At 47.9% G+C, this 23286-nt stretch overlaps 1 protein-coding gene across 3 annotated transcripts in view; it reads right to left on the bottom strand.

The window, feature by feature from the left end:
* Nucleotides 1–21733, bottom strand: part of KCNA6 (potassium voltage-gated channel subfamily A member 6) — a 45099-nt gene extending 23366 nt beyond the window's left edge. The window contains exons 1-2 of one of the 3 annotated variants that reach the window (XR_013556889.2): nucleotides 18988–21733; nucleotides 18747–18888 (exon numbers count right to left, since the gene is read on the bottom strand). Coding sequence is in view for 1 of the 3 variants with exons in the window: in XM_078450144.2 (XP_078306270.1) it covers nucleotides 20030–21616 (1587 nt within the window). In the remaining 2 variants the exon portion in view is untranslated. Of the gene's footprint in view, nucleotides 1–18746 lie in introns of those variants that run through there. The other 2 variants (XR_013556890.2, XM_078450144.2) reach the window with 2 other exon arrangements.
* Nucleotides 21734–23286: the final 1553 nt, after the last annotated feature.

Raw genomic sequence — 23286 nt, 5'->3', positions numbered from 1 at the left:
ACAATGGGGCAGATAAAGGGGCAACTGTAAAGGACTCTTCAACCTTCTCATAACCATTCGATCTGATGATGTCCAACCAGAACGGTAATGATTCACCAAGCCGGTCGTTCCCAACCATGGGAAACTTCACCACTGCTTCCCTTGGTTTGAACAAGGAAAGCTTGTTCATCCCATGTCCTCTCCCTTTCTTCCAAATCCTCTGATGGGGCAGAAAATCCATATAGGGCTGTTGTCTAAGAGGAGGGGGCCAGCCCTGTTTGCAGAGAATGTGCCTTTCCTGAAAATCAGTCCTAGGGGATCAAATGTCATTGAGGACATCGATTGACCTTCCACACCAACCCCTTAAATCAGCTAACAACCAGCAGTGGGCAGGCCCTGACAGAGGGAAACACAAGATTGCTGCAGGAATCTGAGGGGCGGAGGCTTCACCTCAGTCACAAGGCTGCTGAATAGGTTAGGCAAAGGGAACTAGGCAGGGCATTTACACCCGCATTGCTGTTAAGACAAAACCCCGCCTTCTTCCTGCTCCCGCAGCCAGCATCCCTGGTACTGAGGCTACAGGATCCTGACACAGAGAGCCTGCAGTCGCTGGGAGCCGCTCCAGGACACAGCCTGTGCAAGGGAAAAGGTTTGAACAAGAGGAGGAAGAGTAAAGGGCAGCCAGAGTCTTTGGTTTGAGTCCGGAGAGTTTGAGCAAATAGTTGGTTGCTGGGTGGAGAACAGTGGAGGGGCAGTTACCTGGCTATGTTTTCTCTCCCTGCTCTACCTTGAGCTCTGATCAGCCAGATGTCCAGAGTGGGGACTCACCACTGCAAGGGCCTCTGGCCCTCAGAGCAGCCTTACAGGAAGGACTCAGGTGGGCTTTAAGGCTGTTGGGGTGGGGGATGGAAGGGTGGGTAGGTGCAGGTTAGAGAAGCTTTGGGGGTGAATGTGAGAACTCAGGATGGCAGGTGCCATCTGGGGAGAAGGGAATGCATCCCCGAGGCAGCTGATTGTGGATGTGGCTTCCCAGAACCTGCCAGCTACATGGGAGGCTGAGGTCAGACTGCTATGGGTGACATGCACTGTCCAGGTCCCCAGGCTTCTGTTTCTCGGAGCCATTATCCAACGCTTTAGCGGGACGAAGCTTGGGAGGGGAAGAAAACGTAGCTGTACATTTCACATGGAGGCTTTGTGAGAAGGAAGAGCAGCTGCAGTAGAAGGGATGTGGGTGAGAATGAACAGAAAGAGCCTCCCCAGCGTCCACACTAGGTGAGAAGGCTGATGGAAGCTAAGAAAACTTGGTCCTGGAAGATCTTCAGGAGAGGGGAAGCTGCCCCCTCCTGGAGGGCCTGGCAGGACTGGCCTGGGCTGGGCAGAGAACAGCTGCTGCTGACTGAGGGAGAAGCTGTGCACACTTGGGCAACTCAGTCACCGTCTCCGGGCCAAGGACAGGCATACAAATGCCTGCCCTACTGACTGTAGTGCATTGTTATGCTGCTCACTTGTGAAAGCCATCTGTAAAGTATGAAGTGCACTTCAATGGAAAGGTGTAAAATTATTCTTGCCAGAATTTCTTAAACTAGCAGTTCCCAACTCCAGATACACACTACAGTCTCTTGAGAAGCTTTTTAAAAATGCTGCACTTAGGGGCACCTGGGTGGCTCAGTTGGTTGAGTGTCCAACTTTGGCTTGAGTCATGATCTCATGGTTTGTGAGTGTGAGCCCTGCAAGGGCTCACTGCTGTCAGCTGGGAGCCTGGAGCCTGCTTCAGATTCTGTCTCCCTCTGTCTCTCTGTCCCTCCCCTGCTTGTATGTGTGTGCGCTCTCTCGTTTTCTCAAAAATAATAAATAATCATTTTTTTAAAATGTTGCACCTGGACCCCGTCCTAGATCAATTATTCAAACTGGGGGTGGAGAGGGGCAAGACAGCAGAGGGGACTGGAAGTGGTATTTTTTTAAGTTTATTTATTTTGAAAGAGAGAGAGAGAGAGAATGAGCAGGGGTGGGGTAAAGGGAGAGAGAGAGAGAGAGAGAGAGAGAGAGAGTCCTAAGCAGGCTCCACACTGTCAGCACAGAGCCTGACTCAAACTCACGAACTGTGAGATCCATGATTTGAGTGGAAACCAAGAGTCTGATGCTTAACTGACTGAGCCACCCAGGCACCCCCAAGAAGTGGTACTTTTTTTTATAATATCTTCTCTGGGGTTCTGATGTCTTGTGAAGTTTGAGCCCCACTGCCTAAGATTTCCCAAACTTCCTGAAGGTAATTTCTTGGAGCACATGTTTTATAAAGGCAGACTCCCAGCTTCTCCCAGATCTACTCAGTCAGAATCCCAAGGAGGCCTGGCAATCTCTACATTGGGCAAGCAATAAAAGCAGCATGGATACGTCATTCCAGTGATGAGTCTGTCAACTATCTCCTTCCCTACAGAATGAAAAATCATACCCAGCGATGCTTTTACAGTGCAGGCATAGCAGCTCGGAGAGGGGAAGTGCCCCTCAGATAGTATGTGCGAACATGTGCTTCTGGGATGGAGTTGTGCTAGACAGTCACATCCAATCTTGTCCCTGCTGCACTGAGGTGACAGTCCAATGATGAAATGACAAATTTCCCAACCAAAGAGCCTGAGAACCTTAAGATAAAGAGGAAACCATGATGTTATCTGTAACTATAGCAGGGATTACCCGTGTTTTATTGTTTTGCCAATATATTGTTCAGGCTTTCTTGTTTTATGCTGTCTCTTCTGACTCTGTTCCATTCCAAAGATTATATAAGCACACACACACATACACACAAACTCACACCCACTCACACATAGAGACCCCAACCTCATCAGGTACTCAAATGGGCAGATGAAGAGGACTTAAGGAGCCAGCCAACTCTTACCAGGCAACCTTGTCATCTGGGCACATTGCTAGTGTAGAACAGAATAATGCAGCTAATGTTAGGAGGAAAGGTGGCTTAAGGATTGCTGGGTCTAGTACTTTTCTTTCACAGGGACATATGAGCACAGCCATTCAGACCAAGGACTGCGAGCCAGACTGCCTGGGTTGAAATCCTACCCTGCTACTGACCGGCTGTGCCACTTTGGGTAAGCCACCTCTCTGAAGGAGAGATATGCACAGGACTGCCGTGGAGATTAAATGAGTTAGGACATGTAAAGCTCTTAGACACAGGCTTGGCAAATGATATGCTGGGCAAGTGCTGCTATAATTGTTGTTTATGCTGCTGCTTTATTATAGGTAAGGAAGCTGGGGTCTAGAACATGATTTGCTCCATTTGTTCATGACTCTTGTAGGAATAAAACCTAAGGAAATAATCATGAATGTGGATGGATATCCACACTAAAAATAGTCACTGTAGCATCATTTAGAACAGAAACCTGAATGTCCAACAGTAGGGGGCTGGTTAACAAATATGGTGTATCTATATGATGTATTGCATGAGAATATTAGAGATATATGAGGTTTTTTTTTTAGAGAGAGAAAGAGAGAGTGTATGAGTTGGGGATAAGGGCAGTGGGAGAGAGGGAAAGAATGGGGGAGACAGAGAGAGACACAGAGACAGGGAGGGAGGGAGAGAGAATCTTAAGCAGGGTCAATGCTCAGGGTGGAGTCCAATGTGGGGCTCGATCCTACAACCCTGGGATCGTGACCTGAGCAGAAATCAAGAGTCAGATGCTCAAGTGACTGAGCCACCCAGGCGCCCCATATAGGAGGTTTTTTTTTAATGAAATATAATATGACCTCTATAGAGATATAGATACAGAGACAGAGCTAATCTAGAAGAGAAACTGCAAACAGGCCGATACTGAATGTCTCTGGCTGTGGCATTTATGGGATCTTTTATTTTCTTCTTTACATGTTTCTGACTTGTATGCTTTTCCATAGTGAACAAAAAAGTCAGAAAATAAAATGTTTCAAGCAATTTGTGCAAGGCCAAACAGTGCATTAGGAGCCCACACAGGCTTTCTATCCCTGTCCAGGGTTCTGCTGCTTCATCTGGTGCACTAACAATAGCAAGGGAAGCTAAATGGAATGAACATGATAACCACACACCAAAAAGCACCAAGACCAATGCAGCCATGCAAGACTGGGACCCAGCACAGCCATGCAGGACAGGGACCCGGCACAGGGGGAACCCTGGTCTGGTTGTGTAGCTCTAGCTCCCAAGGCTGAGCTGGTAGGGCAGAGCTGGGCACTTTCTATCCAACCAAGACCTTTCTATCCAGAGCCACTGAACAGCACAGTGGGGCCAGCATATAATCCAGCACCTGCCCTTAGGGTCACTACCACTTTCCCAGAAATGACAAAGTCAGCTTCTACTTTGTCTAAGGATACCAAAGAATTGTACCAACTTTTCTTTCCCTTGTCTTCTCTACAGGCTCCTTTGGTAAATGGGGAGCCAGAGACCCAGATAATACTAGTTAGCACCCCTGCTGGTCTTCATTTCCCCCCTGCTTCTCCTTAATATAGAAGTGCCTTTGCATGCCCAACATTTTTCCAATCATAATGCCAAGATACTTGACACAGCCAAAACCGAGGAATGTTTATTTTGCAACTTTGAAATAAAAAAGATCTGGAAGCACTTAATAACTAAAAGCTCATCGAAGAAAAATAGGAAGGCAGGAAGGAAAGAAGGAAGGAAGGAGGAAAAGCAGAGGGAAGAGATTTATCCCATTCGACATTTAGTAACTCCGGCTCTCTTTTTAAAAGATCATTCCCGTGGCAAAAGTCAAACAATAAAGTTTGCCAAGTTATCAAGGGGACCTGCTGTACATTTAATGAATAAGATAGACGCCCACAGAATTTTCAAGCAAAGACTCAAAAATTGTCTAATCCAACTATCTCATGTTACAGATAAAGACACTGGACGAGAGAATAATACTAATAGCTGCCATGTGCTGAATGCCAGACAGGCGACTTGCTCATGGTCACACAGCGGGTCAGTGACAGACCAAGAACTGGATGCAATGCCCACCTTCTCCACAGTCCACTTGTTCAAACTTTCAGCAGATTTAAAGATTTAAAGATGCAAGAAATAACTGGCTAGCAGGCACTCCTCACAGCCCACAAATGTCCAGAAAAGGAACAACGGGTACAAAGGTAACAACAGGTCAAGAGCACCTACATCCTCTCTCCTTTTACCTCTAAACACAGAAAGGAATCAACCCATGGAGGAAGGACTGTAGTCCTGGGCCAGGTGGTGGAGGAGTAGACAGTGAGCATCAGACCTTTCCTGGAATGAATAGAGTCAAAGGTAAGAGCCCTTGGTGGCACCTAGCAGGTGCCCAGAGGACTGAAGTCCCAGCACTGGAGGAATGGGGTCCAACTGGAGGCACCAGCACCTGAAGCACCTTGGGAGAATACCTTGAAAAAAATATTTAGGGAAACAGGAAAAAAGACTGAGGAGCCTGGGTTCTTAGAGCTCACTGCTAGTATTTTTTTTTTTTGAGTCTTGTTCAGATTGTGAATAAGATATTTTAAATATGATCATTAGCAGAGGCATGCTTGAATGTTTTATGAAAAGTTCTAGTTTAAGTTAGAAAAGCATTTGTAGAGACACACATTATAATTTTCAGTTTTATTAACGATGTGCATAGAACTTGGGCTGTTACACCACAAGGCAATGCCATCAGTAAGCTATCAATCTGGAGAAGTGCATCTCAAGTGTGGACATTTGCAGCAAATAGAACAGAAACTCTAAATTGAACCAATAAGACCAAATTTTATAGTTATTCTTCTCAAAGGCTCCTATTTAAGAAGGTTGGAAGGTCAGCAAAGGGGAGGTATCTTCTCTCACATGGTTCAGAGCCCTATCAAAACATTGATTCTGTATGTATCTGCATGACTCAAAAGGAGTGTGGAGAACTTTCAGAAGGTTGACAAGAGGCCACAAAATGGTCCATTCAAGCAATCCTTTAAGGGCTGAAGTTCCATGGACTGAAACTCATAAGGAGTTTCAGATGTCTTTGAGTTTCTCAAAATTTATTCCTTGGATTACAATTTTTGTAGGATGTGAATAGAAGTTCCCCCCAGAAAGGGGGTGGAGATACTACAGTAAAAATAATTTGAACAACACTGGTTTAACAGATGAAATAGTTTTATTCACTGCAAGATTTCTCCGGGCCTTTAACCTTACAATCCCATGTATTGTGTATCTCCAAGAAGCAGGTACGTAGTAGCTGGGGACTATTTTTCCATGGGAATGCTGTGGAGGACTAATACTCTGCATATCACATTTGAGGAACTCTGGCATAAGGAGTTATTCTAGGTAATATGGTCAGTTGAGTATCCATCTCAGTTGGTACAAAATAGTGGGAAGGAAGTTTAAAGCACATGTGTAACTGAGATAGGAGAAAAACAACCCTACAACATCCCTGGAAGTCTCTCTCCCTCCCATCCCCTGATTGTGGGGGGGGCTTCAGAATAGGCCTGGGATAATGAGGGACTTTTCCTAATGCAGGACAGAGTAATGGATTCTTTGACTTTTGGAAGCCACTGCCTGCTCAGTTTTTGTATGTCATCTTGTCTTAGTCTCTACTTATACATCATTGAGTTCAGCTGACTTCCTTGCAAATTAAATGCATTCCTGAAATGTTGTATGTAAAGAAAGACATTATCCATAAATCAAGTCATATTTTCCACTGGCTTGTGTTATAATTCTGAAGAAGATCAACCCCAAATGCATCATGAAAGGCATATTTATGGGCCTGTTCAGCACTCGAGGAAACCTTCCTGGGTTCTTGTGCAGTCTCCTTTCAGCTCATTCTTTCACTCAAGGCAAGCCCAAAAGTCAGACGAGTGAGTAGCTGAACCACATGATCTTTCTACATTCAGTTATTTGATGTTCCAGTTAATTTCTAAGTGTGTTGGAAATTCTCACTGCTTTCCAGGATTTTGCTTATGTTTTTTTTTTTTTTTTTTTTTTAGAAAGAAAGAGAGAGAGAAAGGGTAGAGGAGAGAGAGAGAGAGAGAGAGAGAGAGAGAGAGAGAGAGAATCTCAAGCAGGCTCCATGCTGTCAGCACAGAGCCCAACACCAGGCTCAATCTCCCAAGCCACTAGAACATGATCTGAGCCAAAATCAAGAGTCGGATGCTCAACCAACTGAGCCACCCAGGCGCCCCTGCTTATATTCTTTCTAAAGGGATTATCAGAACCACTGAGTATTCTCTTCGCTGCCTTGTTTTAGCAGGGAAGCAGTGTTCTGTCTAAGGGGGTATTAAGCCTCTGTTATATGAGTTGCCTGTGTTACAACCAAGTATTGGATAATTACCTACCTGAATCATGGTCAGTGTTAGGTCAGGAAATCCAAATCTACAAAGTGACAGAAACTATTGCACATATATTTCCTGAAGACCTAGATTTACATGAGCTTTGAGTGGTTCTAATTACTTCTAAAGGTTGGGCAATTTTTAGAGGCCCTGACCATGCTTCAGTAAGCATAGTGCTGAAGTGGGCCAAAGAGAAAGAGACCATGGAAAAAATAACCTACTTTTATTGAATGCATACTATACACCAGGACCTGCAATGCTCATTATTAGCATCATCTCCTTTAACCCCACTGGCCACCATGAGGGATGTTCTATCAATGGCCTGATTTTACAGAGGAGAGAACCATGGCTCAGATAGGTTCCCAGGCCACACAGTTACACAGACAGGGTGGCAGCCCTGGGTGCTGACTCCTGAGGTGACTGCCATCATCACCCCTTCCCACATGGTTATAGAGAGACACAAGGGACTTAGGGCCACAGCCTCATTTCTCCCATCCTTTCTCAGCTGAAACGGCTGTAGGTATGGGAGATACAATGCTATATACTTGGAAATTCATCATCTAGACAGTCAGAAATGCAGCAAGGAAATGAGAAAATTGTAACAGAGTTTGATAGAGTTCCCACTTTTGAACATGTGTTTTGAAAAATATCCCCTAGTTCCTCCAGTGAATAAAAAAGCTCTTTCTCAAATCTGGTCCAAAATCCCCACCATTTCTAATACCACAGCATCCCCTGTCCTTCCACTAGCAGACAGAATTACAGTTGTATGAAGTATGCCATAAACTAATTTAAGTGCATTTTTTTCTATAGACCATATATTTTCTTTTAAGTTTAACTATATTCTGTGATGTTTTTTTCTTTTTTTAAATATTTTTATTTATATTTGAGAGACAGAGGGAGAGACAAAAAGCATGAGTGGGGGAGGGACAGAGAGAAAGGGAGACATATAATCCAAAGCAGGCTCCACGATCTGAACTGTCATCACAGAGCCTGATGCAGGGCTTGAACTCATGAACTGTGAGATCATGACCTGAGCTGTAGTCAGATGCTTAACCGACTGAGCCACCAAGGTGCCTCAATTTCTTTTAAACGTGAAAGGGCCCCTGCCTAAAATCACCTCTGATAGGAAAGTGATTCTATTACTTTTACACACACACGCACACATACACAGTCATGACAAAAACAACTTTTCAGAACATCTATTGGAAATGATGAGGCAGACAGGCATTATGATGGAAGGCCCTTGATGGATTTCCTTTAACCCACCCGATTGAATTTTTCCTGTGCTCCTAGAAAGGGCAGTATGGGAGGAGGGTGGTGGCAAGTTCATAGAATCCTTTTAAATTTGGGTCTTCAGAAGTGAAAGCTGTCCCCAGTAAGGCATGGCCAACATGAAATCTGCTTCACTCCTGGGACCCTAAGGATTTTGAGCTATCTCTAGCCGAAATTGCTACTGACACTCCCCACTTGAATTCTGGCCCTGAAACATTTTGATGAAATAAGAGGTAAAGCAAGGAAAAGAGGAGAACATTTCTTACCTCTCTCCCAATATAATAATGTTGGACATAGTTCCAACTCTATGGTCAGCTCACTTTGGGCCGATAAGCTCACAGACAGGGGAGTCTACCTAAGAGCTGAAACTGACAGAGAAGAGTCTAGGAAGGGAGGAAAGAAAGGATCTGGGGGTGACCGTGGGCTTCACAATGTGGCACTAATGCAGAGCCCATGGCTGGTGGCCAACTATTACCCAGGAAAGCCAGATGAGCCCTGACTCGTAACGCTCAGTGCCAGCCAGCACGAACAGAGTGATGTTTCATTACCTGACATCACAGAAGTAGGCAGCTGGCTTCAAATCAGAAATACCAAAACACCGATGTTTGACTTTTTGGGGTTGTGTGTATGTGTGTGTGTGTATTTTAATAATTGTAGATGGAAATCCTTAATTGCATCACACTTCTCCTTGCCCACTTAATTGGACAGAGAACATAACTTAGCACGTTCTTGATTCCTGCAAGGTCCCTTCTCTCCAAGCAGCCACCCAATTCTGTCTCTCGTCTGGAGTCGTGACTGCCTCCTCCATAGGCTGCCAGCCCTCGCTTCGGCTTTCACTCTGTTCCCAATAACCACACCTACCCCCACTCCCTTCTAACAGTACACTGAGACTCAGTTCAATGAGATCATGCAGGAAGGCTTCAAGAGGGGTCATGCACCGGCATCCATGGGATCACCAGATGAAGTGGGCTGGGGGCGTAGTGCCCTTAGTAGAAATGCACACGTAGGAAATGTTTCCCACCTAGAAGGAAAACAATGCCGTGGGCACAACAAAAATGACAGATGGCCACTGGGCACTGAGTGGCACTCAGAGGGCACTGGACAAAAGAGAACCCACTCCCCTTCTGAAGGGGGCAGCTCACTCAGCTGGTGGAAGGCTGAAATGCAAGATCATCAAGACCAGACCTTTGACTTTTCAAAAGAAAACAAAAGTCAAAGTCTGCATGTGAAATCTCCCAATATTTATTGTATGTTTTCCCAGTTTTATTGCGATAAAATTGCATATCCAGTTATTTCTTAACACTGAATCATATGTGATCCACAAGTCACTGACTGAGGACCTATTATGAGGAACAACCTGCACAGTTTTAGGTTAGGTACTCTGGGATTGTTATTTGGAATTCTGCAAGGTTATAAAACCATCTACCAGAGGGTTGCAGGTGCAAAAAAAAAAATTAAGCGTATAAAATGAAAACCAAACAAAGCTCCAGAGAAGCTGAGGGCAACTACCAGGCCTGGAGTGTGGCTGAGTGTGTGTGTCGGTGGGGGGGGGGGGGGGGGGGGGGGTGTGAGAGCCTGGGTCTGCTACGCACACACGTGTGTGCTGCTCCTGGGTGAATGTGACCCCTCCCCCGAAGCACAGAGAGCAGCAGTCTTACAAGAGACACAAACTCTTTTCCCCATTATGCCAGACTTCTCTCTCCTTCCAGCAATGCCAAATTGCCTTAAAGCAGCTGGGGAGCGCCTGTCTGATTTATGGCTCAGCCACTATGGCTTCTGGAAACTTTGTTCTTCCTGACACTAGTGATTTATAAAAGGCATCTGTAACCAACAGTGACTTCTCTTTCTCTCCCAGGACAACAAAGTACAGGGAAGGATCTAGAAGCAGATCTCTCTTTCCTAGGTCATCAGAAAATCGGCACTCCTGGGTAAGATGCTCAATTTTTGTGTGCCTTCTTTTCTGTTTATTTTTTTATTTTTTTAAACTTTTTTTTTTCATTTTTGAGAGTAAGAGAGGCAGAGCATGAGTGGGGGAGGGGCAGAGAGAGTGGGAGACACAGACTCAGAAGCAGGCTCCAGGCTCTGAGCTGTCAGCACACAGCCCGACGCAGGGCTCAAACTCAGGAACCACGAGATCATGACCTGAGCTGAAGTCAGATGCTTAACCGACTGAGCCACCCAGGCACCCCTCTTCTTTTCTCTTTAAAATACAGAAGTCTCCAATAACCTCCTGCTTTCCTGACTTCCAATTTGTGACAGTTTCCTGCAGCCCAGTCACTAAATTTAACATTAAAAGTATAGCCCTAAAGGGTTACATAGAGCCTCTTGGTAAGATTAAAAGCTCAGGGCCTGGCTGCCCAGGCCAGTGCCTATGCATGAGCCTGTCTTTGCCCTGTGTGAAAATACCTTTTGTACTTACTAGAGTAACAATTTTTAGTCATTCATTCCTTACAAATCCAGGAGCTGGTTATCTGATGAAGAATTTCTCTAGTTAGGCCAGCTGTCTCTGTACCTCGGAAAGTCAGGGAAGAGAGAGATGAAATTAAAAAGCACTTAATTCCACTTCCTATGGACAGCTGTGCTAAGGAGTTTGGTTGGGTGGGAAATGAATACAATTGGTTAAGTTTAATCCTTAGGTTTCCATTTTTCCATAGAAAAATATACCGGTGGTGGAGTTCGAAAATGTGAGTCCTAGACCCAGTTATGCTCTGAACTGCCTGTGATCATAGGTTAATTGTTCCATTTGTCCGCATCAGCCTTCTCCTTCACAAAGAGGAGCATTTAGGGCCCCTCCTAGCACTCCTGTTCCCCCCCTGCGACCCTCAGTATTGTCGTTTCCAATGCTCTGGTGCTCCCGGGAAGGATTATCTACCTTGGCTGGAAAAAATATTACTGGTATATCCATTCTATTCTTACAAGATACATTCAGATTACATTCCTATATATTAAATCACATCTTAAGTGCAATTATTTAAACAGATTCTGCTGTGACTGCTTCAGGCAAAGAGCCTTCTGGATAAAATAGCTAGCTACCACGAGTCTATTTTTTATACCATATTTCATTTCAATGTTTGTTTCAGAGAACAGAACTGAAGTCAGCAGGGATCCTGCCTTTCTTTGAGAGTACAGGTGGTTTTAGCCCCACTCCCTGGTGGCTGTTCAGTGTCACTGGGGCCCCTTCAGCCGTGCTCCGCTGAGAGTTTATTTCCCACTAACCTCTTTAACGTGCCTCTTGTTTGAGCCTCCCAACATCTGTGTGAGGCAAGTGGAATTAGCTCTCTTATTTTGCAGATGACAAAACTGTAGAGGTTAAATGAGGTGCAGCTAATAATGGTGATTCAGAGGCAAGTTCTCTACCTCCAAAGGCAAGCAAGCCAAGAAGTCAGAATAGGGAGTGAGGAGGCAGTCCCATTGCTCTGCCCTGGGCCAGGTTCCCTGTGCAAGCTGGCGTGGCTGTGGGAGGGAGCACAGGGTGAGTGGAGCATTCTGGCCTCAGTCCAGGACCCCCAGAGAGAACTGCAGTGGAAGCAAATTCGGACTCACAGGAGTAGGAGGGGCTAGCTTCTCCCCACTCTAAGACCTCCTGTCTCCTCCCCCTAAAAGGAGGAAAGGGAAGCTGGAGAACACCCTAGGAATGTTACAGGGTGTTACCACCTGCAAAGTGGTGGTGGGGGTGGTGTACAGTCAGTCATGAAGATGGCTGGGGAAAAAGGGAGCTGCTGAAGACAGGACTGGGAGAGGTGGGATTGTGAGGGCCACTAGAACAGTACAAGAAAACTGAGCTGCAGTCTGACTTATGTGTTCTGGCCTCAGGGCTGACTGTGGGACCCTGCATTTGTCCCAAGGAGGAAGATGCGGAGGAAGTGTGTGAGGAAGGCTGTAATGGACTTATTAAAATGGGGAGGGCAGAAAGCAGTGGTGACAATGAGGAGGGGTCTATAGAAAGAACAACAGGTTTTCCCTGCTATCCGAAAGTTCTCTTTAAACCACTTTCCTTTTTTTTTTTTTTTTTCTTTTTAACATATATACAGGTTTGCTTTTACTAAAGACCTATGCTGGTGCCTGATCTCACTATCCCAAAGAAATCTGAAGAGGATTTTTGCTTTTAAGAAATGGTAATTGCTTCTTTGCTTTACTTCATTTGGCTTATGAAAGCTTTCATAGGAATGCTCTATTTTTGGATAGCTGGGGAAACCTGTCCATCTTTACACCCACATATATATATTTGCATATATATAAATCTGTATATATATATATATATATATATATATATATATATATATATATAGCTATATGAGATATATATATATATACACACACATATACATAGGACACCTTCTGGTTTTCCCTTAAGAGACAAATTAGCGTGTAAATAAAAGCCTGTATACACATTTAGGAGCTACAAATTCATTTTCTCTTCTTCTTGTTTAGTATTAATCAGACCTTCACTGAGTTCTGTAAATTACATCTCCCCTGAGGGTGATGGGTCACATTATTAGTTGTGTGCCCTTGAACATGCCCTCTGAGCCTCAACTGTCTTATCTGCCAGAGCAAAACAATGCCTGGCCTACCTGCCTCATTTGTTTGTTGTAGGATAATAGTAACAGCCAATCTTTGTAGAGTGTTCATATATTGTTACACACTATACTGTGTACCTATTATTACATATTACGTAGACATTATGTATATTATTAGCTCATTTAATCCTCAAAACAGCTCCATGAAATCGGTACTATTACTCTCCCTCCACTTTATGGGAAACTGAGGCACAGAGAAGTTTCAGAACTTGCTCCATGTCACCCAGCAGGCAAATGGCAGAGGTGGGATTTGAACACAGAATACCTGGCTCCAGGATCCATGCTCCTAATCTTGTTGTTATAGGATGTGATGTTTGAGAGCACTGAAGGCATTTTAAATGCTTTTAAATGGATGGTGTCATCCTCATTCGTGTTAGGACCACTCCCATTGGGGAGGACCAAAGCTGAGGAAGGATTCACCAGGCCAGAATGGTGCCCCAGCCTCAGATCCACAGACCCTGATGGCCACGAGCCCAGCTTCCTGGAGGAGAGGGGAGGAATGGCTTGTTCTCCTGGCCCCCTCCAGCCACAAGACTATCTTCCTAGGTTCTTTTTCAAAGCAAAGTGTCTCTCCTGCCAAGGGCTGGTCTGTCTGTCTCCTGGAGACAGAGGTTGTCAAGCCCTGAGAGAACAGCAAGCATGTCAAAAATAGCAGCACCAGCAGACTGCGTGGCTGCGATTTCCTTTTGAAATGTTGGTTTTGCTCTCACCAAAGAGCCGGGGTCTGTCTGTGCTTCCTGCTGCCTGCAGCAGAAGCTGCTTATGGTGCCAAGATGTTTTCTAGGGGAAAGCAAAGATTGTCTGCTGAGGCCCATGACAGACTAAGGGAAAATCCCCTTCACAGTAACAATGATGAGGTCAGAGTTGTGTTTAAAAAAAAAAATTTGTTATAAACCTCACCAGGGCTAGGCCCTAAGTAGGTTAAGTGGTAGCCAAGATGAGACCAGTATTAATGATACTTGTGGCCCCTTTTGCTCTTTTGTTCTGGGAACTAGGGAGTCAGTTCCCTGTTTGTCCTTCCAAAGTGGTCACTAACAGATGACCACTCCCTCCTTAGGGTACCCAGGGGATTAGAAGCAGGGTGAAATCCTTTCTCTAGGGGTTCAGAGCAAAGGGACACGACATGACCATCTCCAATCCCACAGGGACTTCAAGCCCAGAACAGGAAGGTGGTTCACTGGGAGATACAGTAACATAAGAACTCAGAGCCCATCTGTCTTTTACTCCCAGTGGCCTGCATCTGGCAAGTTCCCTCTCTCACTAAAGCCCCAAGCCCGAGGCCATATTCTGCCAGAAGCTATCTGTGCAACCCAAGGCTGCCAGGGGTAAAGCAGAATGCAGAGAGGAAACCCTACGGTTTAAAGAATTAACAGATTTCTTTTCCTTCCCTAAGTGACCTTGACTTCCCAGGGCAATAGCACACAGTCAAGCCCGATGAGGGCTGGCATGGAGGTTCCAGCCAGATTGTCCCAGGAGGACAGTATTCTCTGGGAATCTCTCTTGGCATTTGTGTAGAGATGCCGGGTGACAGGAATACTGCCAAGAGCAAGGGCTCAGCCAGTGCAGAGAAGGAATGATCAGCAACAGGACTGAGAGGTGTCCCATGAGAAGTGCCATGGGGAGGGAAGGACGGCACCCAGTGAGGGCCACCGGGGAAGAGCAATGTCTGACAGACAGCCACAGAGAAGGGTGAGCTGATGGAAGGTGGTCACCACCCACTGCTGTGTCCAAACACCAACGACTGCGGGGGCCCCACAGCGGCTGTAAAGGGTCAGGGAGGAGAGTGGAAAGGTTGCCGGCAGAATAAAACCTTGATTCCTGTACAATTTCTTAAGGAATCCTGAGTCTACAGGTGCAGAGACTAGGTGGGGGGTTTTGGTTTGTTTGTGGGGATTTTGAAGTTTTTGTTCTTTGTGTTTTGCCAGCAGAGTATGAACCCCTCGGGCAGGTTCACTGCCTTAGTCCTACGTAATGAATAATGTCCAACATACTTACCCTAGTCCAATATGTGCTAATCATGCCCTGCGCTTACCAAAAATGGCTTTGACCTTTCTTTTGCTCGCGCAAAAAGGAAAAAGCATGTAAATCCCACAATGATTTGATTGTCAAAATTAAAAAAAAAAAAAAAAGGCAGTTCTTGGCACCACACTTGAGTAGAAAGGAGCAAACTGCATGAAAGCTCTAAAGTGTCCCCAAGTGGCAGAAGAAAAAATCTGTCATTCCATCCTGGATATTTAAGCTGGTCCATCTTTAGAGATGCTAACTTTCTAGATTTAAGAAACCAAACCATTCTCCCAGCCAAGGTGTGAAACTCCCAGGTTATCAACCTCATGCCACTTTCCCCCGACCCACAATCCAATGACTTTTTTTGGTTAATTTATAGAGTTATACAGCTATCACCATAATCCTGTTTTAGAAAACATCCATTACCCTCCAAAAAGCCCCCGATGTCCTGATGCAGTGGGACTGCCTATAGCCTACCTCCTCCAGCACACACAGCTCCCCTTACAAACTGGGTAGAGAATTTTAATCCATCTTGGCAAGGAGCGTCCTGTGCACCTCGCACCCCTGGGATATACGCCGTTGCTTTGTTCTGCCTTCAGTATGCAAGACAGACAGCTGGACGCTATGGGGACCTTCAAGAATTAGGTCAGTATGATGGCCACTCCTGCATTAAGGTGTTTTGGGCTAATTCCACTCTTATGCCTTCATCCTAAATCCTCATTTTTGCATTTAGCCTACTGTTTCTACTGTGTTTTTTTTATTTTTTTTTTAATGTTCATTTATTTTTGAGAGACAGAGAGAGACAGAGGATGAGTGGAGGAGGGGCAGAGAGAGGAGGAGACACAGAATCCAAAGCAGGCTCCAGTCTCTGAGCTATCAGCACAGAGCCTGACATGGGGCTCGAACTCATGAACCATGAAATCATGACCTGAGCTAAAGTCGGATGCTTAAATGACTGAGCCACGCAGGCACTCCTTTTTCTTTTTTTTTTTTCTTTTTTAAAATATGTACTGTCCTTTGTTTTGAACTTTCTATAAGCTTCTTAAGGTTGAGGGACTTGGAGTTTCTCTCTCTCTCTCTCTCTCTCTCTCTCCCTTCCCCCCCCCCTTTTTTCTTTCTCCTTTTATTTTGGAAGATACAGGAAAGTTCTGCGGAAACATTTTTCTAAACCCAGCACAATCTCATCTTGCTCTGTAAGTTCAGGACTTGAACACACAGGGGCCAGCCTGGCAAGAAATGATGGTACACTGAGGTGGCAGGGAAGGCTGGGGAGCATCTTTCAGCTGGAGAACAGACTCCTTATCAAACACCCCAGATCACTGCTGTCCTAGAGTTCAAGGTGTGATCTCAACAGAAATGCCACAGCTGCCCCCAGACACTAAAAAGGTGGAGACAAGGAGAGAGATAGAAAGACACATATAGAAGGAAGAAGAGAATAAAACAGCAGAAGGTCAAATGTCAGAGAGACGTGACAAGAAGAGGGAAAAAAAAACAGAGAAAATGAGAGTAACTAGAAGGAAGGGGAGGTGCAGAGAAGAGGAGGTGACTAGAAAGAGTTGGGGAGACAGCAGTGAGAGAGCAGAAACCAAGGAAGGACACTGAAGTCCATGCAGTCACAAAGAATACACAGGAGAGGGAGGTGGCCACTGAGGAACGGGAAATCAAAGCCCTGAGTCTCCAGAATGCAGGTGCTCACCTCCCCCAGTTCCGATCTGACCCAGAGCTCTGAGCCAGGAACCAAGTTCCCCAACAGTACAACCTACCTCAGATGCAAAGGCGGCCAGCTGTCCCACTCTCTCCTTGGGGATGATCAGGGCAGGAGGACTATTCCACATCTCTGCTGTGCCTGCCAGATCCAGGAAAGCATTTGGGAGCTCCTGCTGGCTTGAGTCAGGTGTAACGAAGGACTGACCCTTGCCTTTGCCAGCAGCTGTGACATCGCCACCCCAGCCATCTGGGAAGCACGGGGCGCATATTCTCTTGATTATTAGGGCACAGAATCCACATAAAGAGGCTCAGAGTCAGAGAGGGATCACTTGGCAAAATCCTTCACAGAAACTAGGTCAGGTCACAGCCTCTCTGTGTTTCTTCGATGTCTTAAGGAGAGCCACCTATGAGACTGCTAGGAACGGAGCTAGATTATTCCCTGGGAGGAAGAAGTGGCATTTCTCTCCGTCTCTCTCGGACTTGGGAGGAGCCTCTCTCTGAGGAGACGGGACCTCCAGGATACTGTTTCGGACCACAACTGTCAGCACTCTTGGCAAGGCCCAGCCTGGCCGCCTCTTGAGGAGCGTGTCCCCTCCAAGTCTCCCCTTGTCATTTTGAAAGAGATAATACTGACATTAGTTTAACTGGCCGTTGCTTAGCATTCAGATTTCTGAAGAATCAGGGGTGAGATGAGGCAGTTTCGATGACTGGGTGGGAAGGCCAGGAAGAAAGGTCCAGGGAGGAAGTTTGGGGGAGCTGTATGTATCCCCCTCATTTTCCAAAGGTCACACATCCTGCTGGTCATTACCAGCCCCTAAACCACTATGTAGGAGGTGTTCTCATTTCGGAAACTGGGAATTTGTAGCCTCCCATTCTCACTTGCTGCCCAAATCAGAAGATAGAGAGAACAGTCTGGAAGGTTGCTATGGCAACCAGAGTCCCTGGAGAGCCCAGCTCTCCACAAACCCTTTACTTTCAGGCATGCTCTGACTTGAAAAGGAAATGTTTCATTAGGGATGGTGATGAGGATGATCACATACACACATATAGAGATACATGCATACATGTTCCAACATTTACCCTCACTGGAAGCATCCCTATTGCCTCTGTAGTGGGCCCTTCTGCTTTCCCCAAATAGCCAGAAGCAACTGAAGGAATTTGGAAAACTGGAACTTTATGGCCTCAGAGCAGATTACTGAGTCATGAACTCCTCTCATCTGTATTTCAGGCTTGGAGAAGCCAAACTCCCAATCAAGGCGGCCTCTGGCCCTGGAAGGATCCCACTGAACCTGTCTAAAGAGCATCCTCTTTGCTGAAGGGTAAGAAAAGAGACTGAAGCCCAGTTCAAGAGGTTAAAGAGGGATTTAAGGAGCTAATAGCCCAGTGTGGCCTACTCTTGGGCTTTGAATCCAAGGCAGCAACTCTGTGGGGAGCTTTTGACTCTGGGAGACACGGAAGGAAACAGGCTAATGAACTAAAAAATCAATACCCTTATTAAAATTCACACATTTGCATAGCATCATCCCCAGCTTCCCAGTACATCGACATTCCCCATGAGGTAGGGAGGGGAAGACATTAATGTTCCCATTTAATGGGTGGGGAAACTGAGGCACAAAGAGGAACTGTGTTACCCTGTAAAGCTGTGGCAAAATCCAGATTTAGATCTGGCACTCACAGGAGCCACAGTGTCTCTCAAGAAAACCCTCAAAAGGCCATTCCTCATAAGTTGCTCTTTGAGAAATTTTTTTTTAAATCCTCATCAAAGAGTCTTAAAGCATAGATACAAAATTAAAAACATGTTAACAGTCCTTTCGGTTTCTGAACTGCACCCAGAAGAGCTCAGAACAGTACATCACAGTTTTTCAAGGCAACAAACAAATGACAGTGTTACCAGGAGAGAAATGAGGGGAAGTGGGGGGTGGGGGGTGAAGGCAGCAGTTTCACGCTGGAAGAGGATGATTTAGTCCCGGTGGTAACATTACCTTACCAGTTAGAGCAGGTCAGCTGCATCTTCAAGGGGCAGACCAGGTAAATGTTTGCTTGACTCAGCAATAAACCTCTAACGGTGAGGCTGTCAACAAAGGAATGATGTTTCTTCCTTACTGTAAACCTATTTCATTGCACATAAAATGGGAAGAAACCCACGTTAGCATCCAATGCGTGCTTTTACCTGTCTGCAGGTATAAGCTGGAGTTTGCTTTGGAAAACCTTCAACTGCAATCCTAAGTCAAATTCCCAGGAAGAAGGAGGGTGGGGTGCTGGAGAAGGTTGGGGGGCAAGCAAAGAAGACAAACTTGCCATCTGCAACAAGGCTCCTCTTTGCACGCCTCCCAGATGACAGTGGCTGCTTAACTGATACTAACTCTGTAGATACTCCGTCAAGCTAGTTGCCATTTCTCCTGGCTCTGTGGTTCCCTCTTTCCAGGTCCTCTGCACAGGAAGGCACTTGCACAAAAAGAGTATTTGGCTCTGAGAAGGAACCTTCCTGGAAGCTAGACAGTCGGGGAGGGAAAGACTGAATGCAGACCAAAGGCCGATGTCCACCGTGCCAGGACACCTGGAAGAATCCATTGGCCCCTTTGGTCTGGGACTGACTCTCATGGCCTCCAAATGGCCAAGTTTAACTGTAGTTTCTCTAATTCCTTCCAAGATTCAAGATGAATGACATATCTGGAGGCTGTGCAGCTAAAGGCTTTACCAAGGGTCCTCTGAAGGATGACTAGCAGGTGTCACAGGCACGGGAATAAAACAGAAAGATGAACACTGTTTCTGTCCTCCAGCTTCTGCTAGTTACCACCTAGCCAGAAGCTGACAGGTGCATGCCCCAAAGCAAAGGACACTAAGGAGAGAAATAGGACCCAGGTATGCTTGGTCTCCATCCGGTTGACATCTTTGTTCCTAGAGAATTCCAAGCCCCAGACATGAAAATTTACAGTCATGAGGGAAGGTCAGACGGAAATCTCATCCACATGACAGAAGATGGGCATGAATGGGTGGCACCGTTAGAATTTCAAAAATGTCACTTAGATGGATGAACCTTGAATGCTGCGGAAATCAAGCAACAAGGCTGACAGTCCAGGTATCTGGACTGAGTGCAGGGGAGGGAATCAGGAAGTCGGCTGGAGGTCGGGTGAAGGGAGTGGAGAATGAGAAGGAAGCCTGAGACTGTTTGCTCAGTGTCGTCCTTCTCATTGATGCCCTTCCTGCATCAGTCAAACCTCAGTGAGCATCCTTTTCTCTGCATATGCCCGATGCGGAGGGGGAAGGTAGCTGGGTCTCCGTTCCCGAGTGGTCTCAGAGAACTCAGGCTTGCCAAGTCCACTGTCAGCTGCCTTCAGGTCTGGTGCAGGCTGCCCACAAGTGACATGGGTATACTGGCCTTGCTCCTCCTGCTCCGTCTCCCGGTGGTAGAAGTAGTTGAAGTTGGAGACAATGACCGGCACAGGCAGGGCGATGGTGAGGACCCCAGCGATGGCACACAGTGAGCCCACGATCTTGCCCCCCACCGTCATGGGGTACATGTCTCCGTAGCCTACCGTGGTCATTGTAACCACTGCCCACCAGAAGGCATCCGGGATGCTGGGAAAGAGTGAATCATCATCATCAGCCTCTGCGAAGTAGACGGCACTGGAGAAGAGGATGACCCCGATGAAGAGGAAGAAGATGAGCAGACCCAGCTCCCGCATGGAGGCCTGCAAGGTCTTGCCCAGGATCTGCAGCCCCTTGGAGTGGCGGGACAGCTTGAAGATGCGGAACACCCGGACCAGGCGGATCACCCTGAGGATGGCCAGGGACATGGCCTGCTGCCCATTCTGGCCACCCCCTCCACTGGCTGACTGCTGCTCCTGCTGCTGCACCAGCTCAGTGCCCAGGGTGATGAAGTAGGGGAAGATGGCCACCAAGTCAATGATGTTCATGATGTTGCGGAAGAAGGCTGGCTTGCTAGGGCAGGCAGAAAAGCGAACCAGGAGCTCAAAAGTGAACCAAACTATGCACAAGGTCTCCACCAGAAAGAAGGGGTCAGTAAAGAAAGAGCCCCCAAGAGTACTGAGTGAGGATGAGCCCCCTGCCATCATTCCCCCCGGCGGGATGCCAGGATGAAAAGTGTAGGAATCATCTTCATCTTCCTCTTCCTCCTGACTACCCCCGGAAATTGGGGAGTCTCTGCTCACACCATTGCTTCCACCTCGACCATCTGCACGGAACTGGGGCAAGGTCTCCAGGCAAAAGATGACGATGGAGATGAGGATGACCAACACGGAGACGATGGCGATGCCTCTGGCGGGGCCCGAGCTCTCAGGGTACTCGAAGAGCAGCCACACCTGGCGCTGGAAGGGCTGGGAGGGCAGTGGCTTCTCGTCCTCGCCACCTTCTGGCAGGCAGCCCTCGTCCTCCCGGAAGGCCGCCAGGGCTTCATCCCCCAGTTGGTAGAAGCGGATCTCCTCCAAGAAGATGTCCAGGGGCACGTTGACCGGCCTCCGCAGGCGGCCCCCGGACTGGTAGTAGTAGAGGATGGCGTCGAAGCTCGGCCGGTTGCGATCAAAGAAGTACTCGTTCCTCAGGGGGTCGAAGAAGCGGACGCGGCGACCAGGGTCTCCCAGCAGCGTGTCGGGGAACAGCGACAGGGTGCGCAGTTGGGTCTCGAAGCGCAGCCCGGAGATATTGATCACCAGCCGCTCGCTACTACAGCAGCCCCCGCCCCCGCCGGCCTCCGGGAAGTCTCCCGTGTCCTGTTGCTCCCCCTCCGGCCCACGGACCTCCCCCGGCGCCGCCAGCGTGAGGGATTTCTCCGACCTCATGTCCCCTCCGCGGTGCGCTCCCCGCCACTAGGACGGCGCCCACGACACCACCTCTGGAGCGCGGCACCTCTTCCCGGCTCTCAGAGCGGCGCTCTCTGTTTAGGGTGGGGCTCGCGCTCCTCCGAGCTCTAGATCTGGCCTGGCCGCTGGGTCCGAGAGCTCCGAAACCCCGGTCCCTGCAAGGCTGGGTCTGGGGAGGGGGCCCGGACGCAGAGGGTTTAGCTCCGCGCCTCCAAGACAGCCGCGCCTGGGATACAGCTACAGCCTACTGGGATACCTGGAACAGCAAACTGGCGCGCGTGAAACCGGCTGCCCGAGAAGACGCGTGGCTTCGCCCCCCGCCGTGCCTGAGCCCGGGCTCTGGGACGCGGGGGTCCGCCCTCCGGACGGGTTAGCTCTTCCCAGCTCCCACTGAGCTCTCCAGCCGTTCGAGCCCCCCGGCTGCCGCTGGGAGCGAAGCGCCAGATGCGCCTCCCTCCGGCTCGGCAAAGACTCCTGGCGGGGCTCGGCCTCCGCCCTGCGTGCACCGCGGACTCCCGTCTGGCCAAGGTCGCCGTTCCCGCCGCCACAGCCGCCACCTCCTCCCTGTGAGTCGCGCCTCAGGCCTCCGAGAGGGCCCTGCGGCTGCCCCGGCGCCGGGGCGCGGGGACCCACCTCCCCACCGCTCAAGCCTTCTCTGCAGCCGCGGCAGCTGCAGCGGCTCGGCTCTCCGCTCTGCCCTTCCTTCCCAACACTCACTCTCCAAGTGACGTGGCAGGCCCCGCCTGCTGCCCCCTCCCACCCCACTCTCACATCACACCCCTCGCCCAGCCAGGGGCTGCGGCGAGCCAGGGCGCTGTGGAAATAGACACACACTTGCCTCACCAGTAATCTTTCCCGCGCACGCCTGGCACGCCTCTCCCTTGCATTCACAATCGCGGCCCCCCTAACCAAGCACCAGCATCCTAATACCACACCCCCCTCCACCTCCGCAATCAGCTTTCCTTATTTCGCTTTACGGGAGTTGATCTGCGCAGTGCATTTCATCCATGAGAAAACACACCCCGCCCCACCGCACAACACACAACGCGGAGCACTGTGTCTCCACTCATCCAGAAATTTCATGAAACAATCAAATCATAATTCGTCCCTCTGTATTTACCAAGACCCATTTGCCAGCTTCCCTAATCTCTATTAAAAAAAAAAAAAATAGAGAAAGCATTTTTAGAAGTCTTCAGAGCTTCCAATTTAGATGGTCTTCCAATGTAAGTCCCCAGAGAATCCCACATCTCCCTTTGCAAACCTGGGAGGGTGAGGCTGCAGCTGTCCTAGAATCGCAAAGCCATAGCAGAGAAAGTGTTGGGAAGTCCCCCATTGCCTTCCCCATCAGAAGCCCCCCCCCCCCCCCCGGAGTCCTGGGAACTTAGGCAGCAGCCCCTGTGAAGAAAGAGCCAGAAGATGATGGTATCTCAGAGGTATCATAGTCCAAGGAAGCATACCGTGAAATTCATTTGCTCCCAGCCTTTCTGGGAACTCTTCTGGAATGTCCGCTTATTGCACAGACAAGAAGAAGGAGGAGGAGGTGAGTGGAAAGTGTATGTAAGAATGTTGATAAAAAGAATAGCTATATTTACTGAGCATCTGATATGTGCTGGCCACATTCCAGGAGCTCTACCTGTGCTAACTCACAA

This window comes from Panthera onca, chromosome B4 (genome assembly GCF_046562875.1).
Source record: "Panthera onca isolate mPanOnc1 chromosome B4, mPanOnc1 haplotype 2, whole genome shotgun sequence".
NCBI classification, from domain to species: Eukaryota; Metazoa; Chordata; class Mammalia; order Carnivora; family Felidae; genus Panthera; species Panthera onca.
This window is presented reverse-complemented; position numbering and strand designations above follow the sequence as displayed.